The sequence below is a fragment of the Acanthochromis polyacanthus genome, chromosome 20 (genome assembly GCF_021347895.1).
Source record: "Acanthochromis polyacanthus isolate Apoly-LR-REF ecotype Palm Island chromosome 20, KAUST_Apoly_ChrSc, whole genome shotgun sequence".
In the NCBI taxonomy this organism is placed as follows: Eukaryota; Metazoa; Chordata; class Actinopteri; family Pomacentridae; genus Acanthochromis; species Acanthochromis polyacanthus.
This window is the reverse complement of record NC_067132.1, coordinates 31,167,386-31,181,213: the sequence shown is the minus strand read 5'-3', so window position 1 is coordinate 31,181,213 and position 13,828 is coordinate 31,167,386. Positions and strand designations below refer to the sequence as shown.

Below are 13,828 nucleotides of genomic sequence, written 5' to 3'. Positions count from 1 at the left end.
GTGACCGGATTATTCAGCTACGAGTCAGCGACACGTTTGGGAAACACAACTCTGAGAGAACGGCTAAAAAGTCCGTCTGTCTGGTTTCTGTGAACGGTTTGGAGTCAGAGAAATGAAAGGATTTACTGAACAACTTTTAACTGTATTTATGTCACTGTGTGTCTCCTTTACATAATTTTGTGTCTTATTGCAAAATTTTTGGTCTCATTTGTAAAAACTTTGGCCTCATTTGCATACTTTTGCGTCTCATTTATGTCATTTTGTGTGTTATTTGCAGAACTTTTTCCTTGTTTCTGTCGTTTTGTGTCTGGTTTACATTAATTTTGTGTCATTATTTTGTCATTTTGTCTCTCATTTGAGTAATTTTTTTTCTCATTTGCACACATTTGCCTCTCATTTGTGTCTCATTTGCAATATTGTTTGTATCTTTTTTTAACATATTTTGCATATCCTTTCTGTCATTTTGTGTCGATTTGTGAAATTTTTGTGTCAGTTTGTAGTTTCTTTTTTAACTGCTATTTTACAGATTTTATTAAATTAGAGAGAAGAACTAAAAGAAGAAGAGAAGGAGGAGGATGAAGCAGGTGTTCTGCTGTTAAACGGCTGATTCAGGAAAATGCTCTGAGCTGCTCGTTGATCATGAAGAGAAACTAAACATCTGGAACCATCCATCCATCCTCTGTACACCGCTTTATCCTCACTAGGGTCGTGGGGGTGCTGGAGTCTATCCCAGCTGACTCAGGTGAAGGCAGGGGACACCCTGGACAGGTCACCAGTCTGTCACAGGGCTACATATACAGACACACAATCACACTCACAGTCACACCTACGGACAATTTAGAGTAACCAATTAACCTCAGCATGTTTTTGGACTGTGGGAGGAAGCCGGAGTACCCGGAGAAAACCCACGCATGCACAGGGAGAACATGTAAACTCCATGCAGAAAGATCCCAGGCTGGGATTTGAACCGGGGATCTTCTTGCTGCAAGACGAAAGTGCTAACAAAAAAAACCCCACAAAGACAGGACACAAAAAGACAAACAAGACAAACTTACACAAAACAACACAAACAACTCACAACATGACGTCTTTGTTCAATTCTTTGAGTTCTTTCCTGTTCATTTCTTAATGTAGAGTCACTGAACTGCACAAACTGTTTTCTGTTGCCATAGAAACGCCATTCAACTCCAGCAAAAGTCTGATTTTTAATTTGTAGATTTATTTAAAAAAAACATCAAGGATCGAATGTTGAGTAGCAGTGACGCGCACACATCACACACACACACACACACACTCACACACACACACTCACAAACACACACACACACACAGACAATAACACACCTGTATGTGTGTTATTGTGTGTGTTTGTGAGATAAGAGGTAATTCCCACCTCTGTGTTTATCTGCTGGTGAAATGTGGATGCTTATCGCTTAGCAACACACACACAGTACCACACACAACAACACAAACAGTAACACACACATACACACACAGGTCAAATCTGAATCAGCTGTGATGCTTCACTGTCACATCAGCAGACTCAGCACACACTTCATCTGCATCCTACCGAGCAACTGTTTCCATGACGAACCTTTGACAGGTGAAAACCACCAAGAGCTTTCCTTCCATCCATCCATCCATCCTTCCATCTATCCTTCCTTCCTTCCTTCCCTCCATCCATCCTTCCTTCCTTCCTTCCTTCCTTCCTTCCTTCCTTCCTTCCTTCCTTCTTTCCTTCCTTCTTTCCTTCCATCCATCCATCCTTCCTTCTATCCTTCCATCCATCCATCCTTCCTTCCTTTCTTCCTTCATCCATCCATCCTTCCTTCTATCCTTCCTTCCTTCCATCCTTCATTCCTTCCTTCCTTCAATCTTTCTTTCCTTCCATAATTCCTTTTTTCCCTTCTATCCTTCCTTCCTTCCTTCCTTCTATCCTTCCTTCCTTCCTTCCTTCTATCCTTCCATCCATCCTTCCATCCTTCTTTCCTTGTATATCTTCCTGTTTATTTTGTCTGCTATTTGTTTATTTTGTGCATATCTGTTGTGTAATGTTTGTTTTGTGTTTACTTGTTGTCCAGTGATTATTTTGTGCATATTTGTTGTCTGCTATTTGTTTATTTGTTGTCTGCTATTTGTTTATTTTGTGTTTATTTGTTGTCTGCTATTTGTTTATTTTGTGCTTATTTGTTGTCTGCTATTTGTTTATTTTGTGTTTATTTGTTGTCTGCTATTTGTTTATTTTGTGCATATCTGTTGTCTGCTATTTGTTTATTTTGTGTTTATTTGTTGTCTAGTGTTTGTTTATTTTGTGTTTATTTGTTGTCTGCTATTTGTTTATTTTGTGCTTATTTGTTGTCTGCTATTTGTTTATTTTGTGTTTATTTGTTGTCTGCTATTTGTTTATTTTGTGTTTATTTGTTGTCTAGTGTTTATTTTGTGTTTATCTGTTGTCTAATGTTTGTTTATTTGTGTTTACTTGTTGTCTGCTATTTGTTTATTTTGTGTTTACTTGTTGTCTGCTATTTGTTTATTTTGTGTTTACTTGTTGTCTAGTGTTTATTTTGTGTTTATCTGTTGTCTAATGTTTGTTTATTTTGTGTTTACTTGTTGTCTGCTATTTGTTTATTTTGTGTTTACTTGTTGTCTGCTATTTGTTTATTTTGTGTTTACTTGTTGTCTGCTATTTGTTTATTTTGTGTTTACTTGTTGTCTGCTATTTGTTTATTTTGTGTTTATTTGTTGTCTAGTGTTTATTTTGTGTTTATCTGTTGTCTAATGTTTGTTTATTTTGTGTTTACTTGTTGTCTGCTATTTGTTTATTTTGTGTTTACTTGTTGTCTGCTATTTGTTTATTTTGTGTTTATCTGTTGTCTGCTATTTGTTTATTTTGTGTTTATTTGTTGTCTGCTATTTGTTTATTTTGTGTTTATTTGTTGTCTGCTATTTGTTTATTTTGTGTTTATTTGTTGTCTAGTGTTTATTTTGTGTTTATCTGTTGTCTAATGTTTGTTTATTTTGTGTTTACTTGTTGTCTGCTATTTGTTTATTTTGTGTTTACTTGTTGTCTGCTATTTGTTTATTTTGTGTTTACTTGTTGTCTAGTGTTTATTTTGTGTATATCTGTTGTCTAATGTTTGTTTGTTTTGTGTCTGCTTGTTGTCCAGTGTTTGTTTTGTGTAATCCTGCCATGTGAAGGCATCACTTTCTCCTCTCCAGTTTCTGAATCCGTCCGACTCCCGCTGAGCGCTGACGGATGTTTGGAGGTAAACCGAGAAGGAAACCTGAGAGCTTCGACCGCCGTCAGGAGGAAGGAGCCGTCCTGGTGTGGTTCTAAGGGAGATCTGGGAACATCTCATCAACACAACTTTCATCCTGCGTCTGGTCGACTGTAAATCTGCTGCTGATGCAACAAAACACAACATTCACCATCTTTAGGTGGCATTTGTCTTTGGGTCATTTTTACGTCATTTTACCATCTTTTTGGATCTTTTAGCATCTTTTTGTGCAATTTCAGCATCGTTTTTTGTCTTTTTAGCATCTTTTGGTTTTAATTTAGCACATTTTGTCATTTTAGCATATTTTTGCATCTCAGCATCTTTTTGTGCCATTTGAGCATCTTTTAGCGTCATTTTTAGCATCTTTTGTGACATTTTTGCATCCTTCGTGCTATTGTAGCATCTTTTTGAGTCATTTTAGCATCTTTTCTGTTTTTCTAGCGTCTTTTTGTGTCATTTTAGCATCTTTTTGTGTTTCTAGCGTCTTTTTGTGTCATTTTAGCATCTTTTCTGTTTTTGTGGCATCTTTTTGTGTCATTTTAGCATCTTTTCTGTTTTTGTGGCATCTTTTTGTGTCATTTTAGCATCTTTTCTGTTTTTCTAGCGTCTTTTTGTGTCATTTTAGCATCTTTTTTGTGTTTCTAGCGTCTTTTTGTGTCATTTTAGCATCTTTTCTGTTTTTGTGGCATCTTTTTGTGTCATTTTAGCATCAAGGTGTCATTTTAGCATTTTTTGTCTTCTTTTTGTCTTTTTTGTGTCATTTTAGCATCTTTTTGTGATATTTCTGTCTCTTTCTGCCCTTTGAGCATCTTTCTGTGTCACTTTTGTACCTGTTTGTGCTATTTTTGTGTCTTTTTACTCGTTTTTGCATCATTACCAAATTTTTGTATTTATGTGTCCTTTTCTTTACATTTTAGCATCTTTTTTTACACTATTTCTGTAGTTTTTGTGTTATTTAAGCATCCTTTTTCATCTTTTTAGCATCTTTTTATGTCATTTTAGCGTCTTTCCATGACATTTCTGTGTCTCTGTGCTATTTTCTGCATCATTTCTCTCCTTCTTCATTCCATTTCCACAGAGCTGCAGGACTTTAGATTGAAACACGAACCCCTGTGATTGTAAAAAAGAATAAAAAGCTCCAGAAGCTGGTGACGGTGTAACAGGAGGACGGACTCACCACCAGGTTCCCGATGACCATGACCAGCATGAAGACGAGGATGCAGAGCGGCTGGCCGGCCACCTCCATGCAGTCCCACATGGTCTCGATCCACTCGCCACACAGGACCCTGAAGACGATGAGGAAGGAGTGGAAGAAGTCCTTCATGTGCCAGCGAGGCAGAGCGCAGTCCTTGGAGATCTTACAGACGCAGTCCTGGAGAAGAAAAACAACCGGCAGCAGCTCAGGAAAGTCCAACCAAGTAAAAGATGAAAAAATACAAAACCAGCAGCAGCTCAGGAAAATGAAACCAAATAAAACTTGAGCCTGATTCATCGACCCGTTCTGAGCAGCAGCTGGACTTAAATTATAGATAATATCTCTGAAAATCACTGAAAAATGTACTAATTTACATGTTGACAGTGAAAAAAGAGGCTAAAATTGTTCAGAATGTGAAAAGATCATTTGGTTTTATGCTGATATTTCACAGTTTTGTCAAATTAAAGAAAACACCAATGAAAATCAAAAAGTAATACTGAATAATAAATAAATAAATAATAATTTCTTATTTTTACGTCATTTTAGCAACTTTTTGGATCTTTTAGCATCTTTTTTGCATCTTTTTAACACTTTTTGTGCCATTTTAGCATCTTTTTGTTTTAATTTAGCATATTTTGTCATTTTTAGCATCTTTTAGTGTCATTTTTAGCATCATTTTGAGTCATTTTTAGCATCTTTTGTGACATTTTTGCATCTTTCCTGCCATTGTAGCATCTTTTTGAGTAAAATGTACTAATTTACATGTTGACAGTGAAAAAAAGAGGGTAAAAATATATAAATATATAAAAATAAAAATAATAATAGTTTCTTATTTTTCTAAGGTCCTTGAATATTTTTTGTAATTATTTATACTATATTATATATTAAAACAGTGTAATCTTAAAATAAATGCTGTAAAAAACAGATTACTTTTTACATTATTTACGGTTTTGGTCTCTTTTTTTACAGTCAAGATGTAAATGAAAACTTTTTCTGTGACTTTAATGGTTACATGTAATGAACAAACATCACAGCTGGAGTCGTGTACCTGGTAGTTCTTCCCAAACAGCTGCATGCCCACCACGGCGAAGATGAAGACGATGATGGCGAGGACCAGCGTCAGGTTGCCCAGGGCGCCCATGGAGTTCCCGATGATCTTTATCAGCGTGTTGAGGGTCGGCCACGAGCGGGCCAGCTTAAAGACTCGCAGCTGAGACGAGAAATGGCCAACAAAAGGACAGACGGAGCTCAAAATACAGCAGCACAGAGTCAGAAATCCAGAATTTAGTTTTGTTTCTTATTTGGATAAAAGTAGAATGGTGGATTTAATGTTCATCAGCGTCCATCACATTCAATCTGTCAGAACAACCAGACTGTTGGAGGCAAACCACTGCTTTCTACGTCACACGTTCAACAAGACTACAACAAATCCACATTTAAAACAAATCCTACTAAACCCAACTGAAACCTGATCAAAAACCAGTTTAAACCAGATCAAAAACCACTTTAAACCAGATCAAAAACCACTTTAAACCAGATCAAAAACCACTTTAAACCTGATCAAAAGCCAGTTTAAACCTGATCAAAAACCAGTTTAAACCTGATCAAAAGCCAGTTTAAACCAGATCAAAAGCCAGTTTAAACCAGATCAAAAACCACTTTAAACCTGATCAAAAGCCAGTTTAAACCTGATCAAAAACCAGTTTAAACCTGATCAAAAGCCAGTTTAAACCAGATCAAAAGCCAGTTTAAACCAGATCAAAAACCACTTTAAACCTGATCAAAAGCCAGTTTAAACCTGATCAAAAACCAGTTTAAACCTGATCAAAAGCCAGTTTAAACCTGATCAAAAGCCAGTTTAAACCAGATCAAAAACCAGTTTAAACCTGATCAAAAGCCAGTTTAAACCAGATCAAAAACCAGTTTAAACCAGATCAAAAGCCAGTTTAAACCTGATCAAAAGCCAGTTTAAACCAGATCAAAAGCCAGTTTAAACCTGATCAAAAGCCAGTTTAAACCAGATCAAAAGCCAGTTTAAACCAGATCAAAAACCACTTTAAACCTGATCAAAAGCCAGTTTAAACCTGATCAAAAACCAGTTTAAACCTGATCAAAAGCCAGTTTAAACCAGATCAAAAGCCAGTTTAAACCAGATCAAAAACCACTTTAAACCTGATCAAAAGCCAGTTTAAACCTGATCAAAAACCAGTTTAAACCAGATCAAAAACGACTTTAAACCTGATCAAAAGCCAGTTTAAACCTGATCAAAAACCAGTTTAAACCAGATCAAAAGCCAGTTTAAACCAGATCAAAAACCAGTTTAAAACCAGGTCAAAAACCAGTTTAAACCAGGTCAAAAACCAGTTTAAACCAGATCAAAAGCCAGTTTAAACCTGATCAAAAACCACTTTAAACCTGATCAAAAACCAGTTTAAACCTGATCAAAAACCAGTTTAAACCTGATCAAAAACCAGTTTAAAACCAGGTCAAAAACCAGTTTAAACCAGATCAAAACCCACTTTAAACCTGATCAAAAACCAGTTTAAACCTGATCAAAAGCCAGTTTAAACCAGATCAAAAACCAGTTTGAAACCAGGTCAAAAACCAGTTTAAAACCAGATCAAAAACCAGTTTAAACCTGATCAAAAACCAGTTTAAATCAGATCAAAAACCAGTTTAAACCAGATCAAAAACCAGTTTAAACCTGATCAAAAACCAGTTTAAACCTGATCAAAAGCCAGTTTAAACCTGATCAAAAACCAGTTTAAACCAGGTCAAAAACGACTTTAAACCTGATCAAAAGCCAGTTTAAACCTGATCAAAAACCAGTTTAAACCAGATCAAAAGCCAGTTTAAACCTGATCAAAAACCAGTTTAAACCAGATCAAAAACCAGTTTAAACCTGATCAAAAACCAGTTTAAACCAGATCAAAAGCCAGTTTAAACCTGATCAAAAACCACTTTAAACCTGATCAAAAGCCAGTTTAAACCAGATCAAAAGCCAGTTTAAACCAGATCAAAAACCACTTTAAACCTGATCAAAAGCCAGTTTAAACCTGATCAAAAACCAGTTTAAACCTGATCAAAAGCCAGTTTAAACCAGATCAAAAGCCAGTTTAAACCAGATCAAAAACCACTTTAAACCTGATCAAAAGCCAGTTTAAACCTGATCAAAAACCAGTTTAAACCAGATCAAAAACGACTTTAAACCTGATCAAAAGCCAGTTTAAACCTGATCAAAAACCAGTTTAAACCAGATCAAAAACCAGTTTAAACCAGATCAAAAACCAGTTTAAACCTGATCAAAAACCAGTTTAAAACCAGGTCAAAAACCAGTTTAAACCAGGTCAAAAACCAGTTTAAACCAGATCAAAAGCCAGTTTAAACCTGATCAAAAACCACTTTAAACCTGATCAAAAACCAGTTTAAACCTGATCAAAAACCAGTTTAAACCTGATCAAAAACCAGTTTAAAACCAGGTCAAAAACCAGTTTAAACCAGATCAAAACCCACTTTAAACCTGATCAAAAACCAGTTTAAACCTGATCAAAAGCCAGTTTAAACCAGATCAAAAACCAGTTTGAAACCAGGTCAAAAACCAGTTTAAAACCAGATCAAAAACCAGTTTAAACCTGATCAAAAACCAGTTTAAACCAGATCAAAAACCAGTTTAAACCAGATCAAAAACCAGTTTAAACCTGATCAAAAACCAGTTTAAACCTGATCAAAAGCCAGTTTAAACCTGATCAAAAACCAGTTTAAACCAGATCAAAAACGACTTTAAACCTGATCAAAAGCCAGTTTAAACCTGATCAAAAACCAGTTTAAACCAGATCAAAAGCCAGTTTAAACCTGATCAAAAACCAGTTTAAACCAGATCAAAAACCAGTTTAAACCAGATCAAAAACCAGTTTAAAACCAGATCAAAAACCAGTTTAAACCAGATCAAAAAGCACTTTAAACCTGATCAAAAACCAGTTTAAAACCAGGTCAAAAACCAGTTTAAACCAGGTCAAAAACCAGTTTAAACCTGATCAAAAGCCAGTTTAAACCTGATCAAAAACCACTTTAAACCTGATCAAAAACCAGTTTAAACCTGATCAAAAACCAGTTTAAACCTGATCAAAAACCAGTTTAAAACCAGGTCAAAAACCAGTTTAAACCAGGTCAAAAACCAGTTTAAACCAGATCAAAAGCCAGTTTAAACCTGATCAAAAACCAGTTTAAACCAGATCAAAACCCACTTTAAACCTGATCAAAAACCAGTTTAAACCTGATCAAAAACCAGTTTAAACCAGATCAAAAACCAGTTTAAAACCAGGTCAAAAACCAGTTTAAAACCAGATCAAAAACCAGTTTAAACCTGATCAAAAACCAGTTTAAACCTGATCAAAAACTAGTTTAAACCAGATCAAAAACCAGTTTAAAACCAGGTCAAAAACCAGTTTAAAACTAGGTCAAAAGCCAGTTTAAAACCAGGTCAAAAACCAGTTTAAAACCAGTTTAAAACCAGGTCAAAAACCAGTTTAAAACCAGATCAAAAACCAGTTTAAACCAGATCAAAAACCAGTCAGAAATCAGTCAACTACCAGTCCAAACCCAGTGTTTAACAAATCTCAAACCAGTCAAAAACTAGTCCGAACTCAGACTAACATCGTATAGAATACTTCATTTTTTAACCTTTTCTGTAAACCAAACTCCAAAGTTCAGTCCTATTTCCATATTTTAAGGTCTGAATGAACATTCTAGCAGATGTGCTGTTTGTTTGGTTCCAGTCTGAAGGAACGTTCTATAGATGTCGTGTGTTTGGTACCAGTCTGAAGGAACGTAGGACGCTGAGGCCCTCCACGTCGGACAGACCCAGCTCCATGAGGCTGAGGCAGACGATGATGCTGTCGAAGATGTTCCAGCCCGTCTGGAAGTAATAGTACGGATCCAGAGCGATGATCTTCAGAACCATCTCAGCCGTGAAGATCCCCGAAAACACCTGAAGCACAGACACACACATTACCATGTACATGAATGATGTGAAGACAACACACAACAACCAGTCTGAAACCAGGCTGAAACTGGTGTAAAACCAGACCTAAACCCAGAATAAACCAGAACTAAAACCAGTCAAAAAACAGTCTAAAACCAAACTAAAAACAGTCCATAACTAGTCCAAAACCAGGCCTAAAACCAGTCTAAAACCAGAACAAAACCAGACCTAAAACCAGTCCTAGAACCAGACCTAAAGCCAGAATAAACCAGAACTAAAGTCAGTCAAAAAACAGCCTAAAACCAGTCTAAAACCAGACTTAAAATCAGTCTAAAACCACACCTAAAACCAGTCTAAAACCAGAACAAAACCAAACCTAAAACCAGTCCTAGAGCCAGACCTACAACAAACTAGTTCCAAGACTGGTTTTGGACAGATTGTAGACTTAGTTTTGGACTGGTCTTGGGCCTGATTTTAGTCTGGTTTTGGACTGGTCTTAGGTCTGTTTTTTCTTTCCAGGCTTTCAGTTGTTACAGTGTTTGTTAACATTTCAAGCAATCATCCTTTATTCCACAGGAAGCAGATTTATTTTGAAAACTCCTTAAAAGCATTTTGGCCGTCATTAGTTTCCACCTTGGTCACCTTCATCCTCCACAAAGCAGCTTCATTACTGGACATTCATTTTTCACACGACAACAGGAAGCAGCCGGTGTTTCTTATCGGAGGTTCTCAGAAGGTCACAGCAACAAACGCTGCGTCCATTATTACCGACAATGAATCCATTAATTATCAATAATCCTCCCAAAAGCAGCTCTGAGTCACGTCAGCTTTTTAAAAAATGTCATCAGTTACTGGAAAAACAGGAGGAATCCTCAGTTTCCAACTTTCTGACGGTCTCTGAACACATCAGATCTGAGACTAAATTTCTGATTTTTCATGTCATCTTTAAAAATTCACCAAAAACAAACACCTTTAACTAAACTCTATGTTCCGAAATAAAACTGAAACAACGTTACAGGGACAATATTAAGGCTTTAGTTGTCTTAGAGTAATATTATCTACTTTTTTTTACATTTTGGTGCCTTAACATCAACATTATTCGATTTTATTCTGTTAAGCTTCAAATTATTTATATTTTACTGCAATAATATCCAGATTTTAGATGCTTTAGTGGGTTATTTTCAGTATGTTGATGGTTTAAAGTGTCAATATCCAGGTTATCGATGGTATAGTTCTATAATTTGCAGGTTTTTGACATTTTAGTCCATGTATATCTAGATTTTTGATGCTTTAGTTCGTTAATATGCAGGTTGTTGTTGGTTTTGCATGTTAATATCCAGATTTTTGACATTTTACTACATGAATATCTAGATTTTTGCTGATTTAGTGCACTAATATCTAGGTTTTTGATGGTTTAGTGCACTAATATCTAGGTTTTTGACATTTTAATCAATTCACATTGAGGTTTTTGACATTTTAGTGTCTGAACATGCAGATTTGTTACATTTTGACGCCTTAATATCCAGGTTTTTAACATTTTAATTAATTAATATCTAGGTTTTGGACATTTGAATTTATTAATATCCATTCTTTTTTCTTTTTTTTTACATTTTAGTGCATTACTATGCAGGTTTCAGATGTTTTGACTAACAAACGACACTAACTGACCAGATTAGTTGCTGGTTCTTAACTGGCTGGAACACAGACTTAGCAGCAGCCTGAGAAAAGACAGCGTTTGACCTCATTGTGAGCCACCTCCTCGGACGACAAAGGTTAAGTGCACTCAGTGGCGTCTGGATAAAGCTCCACTAAAGGCTACGTATTCTCTGGATCTTTACACGTGTGGAAATATTGATATGTGAAACCAAGAGAGCCGAGCCGCAGAGCGCAACAACAACAAACAGTGAAAGCATTAGCTGACATTGATTCTGTCAGCACAGTAGTGGCCTGACATGATCCTCCACACTCGGGCTTACGTAACGCCGCTCAAATGCTATGTAAACATGTGCCAGGATTAGAGCCTCCATCCCATAAAGAACGCTGTCAGAGCCCGCTGACAGACTCAGCCTTTATCTGAGACCTCCACCGCTGCAAACTGAGCTGGAGCACAACTCTGGAGTGATGACGCTGCATCAGCCCACAGGAAGTTATGTAACAGGAAGTCCAGAGACTAACCAGGAAGTCTGGACACTAACCAGGAAGTCTAGACTCTAACCAGGAAGTCTAGACACTAGCCAGGAAGTCTGGACACTAACCAGGAAGTCTAGACACTAGCCAGGAAGTCTAGACCCTAACCAGGAAGTCTAGACACTAGCCAGGAAGTCTGGACACTAAGCAGTAAGTCTGGACACTAACCAGGAAGTCTAGACTCTAACCAGGAAGTCTAGACACTAACCAGGAAGTCTAGACACTAGCCAGGAAGTCTAGACCCTAACCAGGAAGTCTAGAATCTAAGCAGGAAGTCTAGACTTTAACCAGGAAGTCTGGATTCCAACCAGGAAGTCTAGACTCTAAGCAGTAAGTCTAGACTCTAACCAGTAAGTCTGGACTCTAAGCAGTAAGTCTAGACCCTAACCAGGAAGTCCAGACTCTAAGCAGGAAGTCTAGACACTAACCAGGAAGTCTAGACACTAACCAGGAAGTCTAGACACAAACCAGGAAGTCGAGACTCCAACCAGGAAGTCTGGACTCTAACCAGGAAGTCTAGACCCTAACCAGGAAGTCTAGACCCTAACCAGGAAGTCTAGACTCTAACCAGGAAGTCCAGACCCTAACCAGGAAGTCTGGACTCTAACCAGGAAGTCTAGACTCTAAGCAGTAAGTCTGGACTCTAAGCAGTAAGTCTAGACCCTAACCAGGAAGTCTAGACACAAACCAGGAAGTCTGGATTCCAACCAGGAAGTCTAGACTCTAAGCAGTAAGTCTGGACTCTAACCAGGAAGTCTAGACCCTAACCAGGAAGTCTAGACCCTAACCAGGAAGTCTAGACTCTAACCAGGAAGTCTAGACTCCAACCAGGAAGTCTAGACCCTAACCAGGAAGTCGAGACTCTAACCAGGAAGTCTGGATTCCAACCAGGAAGTCTAGACTCTAAGCAGTAAGTCAGGACTCTAACCAGGAAGTCTAGACCCTAACCAGGAAGTCTAGACTCTAACCAGGAAGTCTAGACTCTAACCAGGAAGTCTGGATTCCAACCAGGAAGTCTAGACTCTAAGCAGTAAGTCTGGACTCTAACCAGGAAGTCTAGACTCTAAGCAGGAAGTCCAGACACTAACCAGGAAGTCTAGACTCCAACCAGGAAGTCTAGACTCTAAGCAGGAAGTCTAGGCTGTGTCCAAAATGGCAAACTAACATACTACATACTACACACTCAACGAGTATATACTGTATACTACGGACTATAAGTATGATTAGAATACCAACTGTTCACACTGTAGTATACTACTACGTTTCCCATAATGCATTTCAAACCTCCGATGACAAAAAACTGGAGGTTTCTGATAGCTTGGTACATGGATATCTATGTTTTTGCCATTTTGGTCCATTAATATCTAGATGTTTGATGTTTTAATGTGTTACCATCCCAGTTTTTGAGGTTTTAATGAGCTAATGTCCAGGTTTTTGAGGCTTTAGTGAGCTAATGTCTAGGTTTTTGAGGTTTTATGAGCTAATGTCCAGGTTTTTGAGGTTTTAGTGAGCGAATGTCCAGGTTTTTGATAGCCTAGCTGCACTAGACCCATGCTCTGAAGACGCAAGGGTCTAGGCACGCTCCACAGGGAGGGAGGCGGTCTAAAAGGTTGTCTATCAAATCACTCTGCAGCAATTGGGTAGGTATACAACCAATCAGCGCAACGAATAGGCTCCTAGAGTGCCGGAAATCAGAGGATGCGGGAGTTCGGTGAAGCCTTATTTATACAGTCAATGGGTGAAGCTCAAGTATATTACAGACATGTTAACAGAAAGATTATTCAGAGTCGGTGCTAATGGAGCTCAACGACTGTTGTCGTTTTTGTTGTCGACCCTGGCAGAGAATTAAATGCGTTGCCGTGGGTTGTCTAGCGCGGCTAGGCTAGGTTTTTGAGGCTTTAATGAGCTAATGTCCAGGTTTTTGAGGTTTTGTTTTGTTGCTCTCCAAGTTTTTAGTATTTTAGTCCATTAATATCCAGGTTATGAGCATTTTAGGGAGTTAAAATCCAGGTTTTTAATGTTTTAATGTGCTGCCATCAGGCTTTTGAAGTTTTAGTGAAGTAATATTTTGGCATCTTCACATTAAAATCTTGTATTCTTGACAAATCATTCATATACCTCTTATATAAAAGTCCATCCACCAATGACATTAATTATGTTTACCTTAGAAAATACAAAATAACAGTT

At 37.4% G+C, this 13,828-nt stretch overlaps 1 protein-coding gene across 1 annotated transcript in view; it reads right to left on the bottom strand.

Annotated features, from left to right (window-relative positions):
* scn5lab (sodium channel, voltage gated, type V-like, alpha b) overlaps positions 1-13,828 on the bottom strand; it is a 180,205-nt gene that overhangs the window by 54,518 nt on the left and 111,859 nt on the right. The window contains 3 exon segments of the mRNA XM_051940377.1: positions 4,456-4,650; positions 5,522-5,683; positions 9,287-9,460. Of these exon segments, the coding sequence (XP_051796337.1) occupies positions 4,456-4,650; positions 5,522-5,683; positions 9,287-9,460 (531 nt within the window).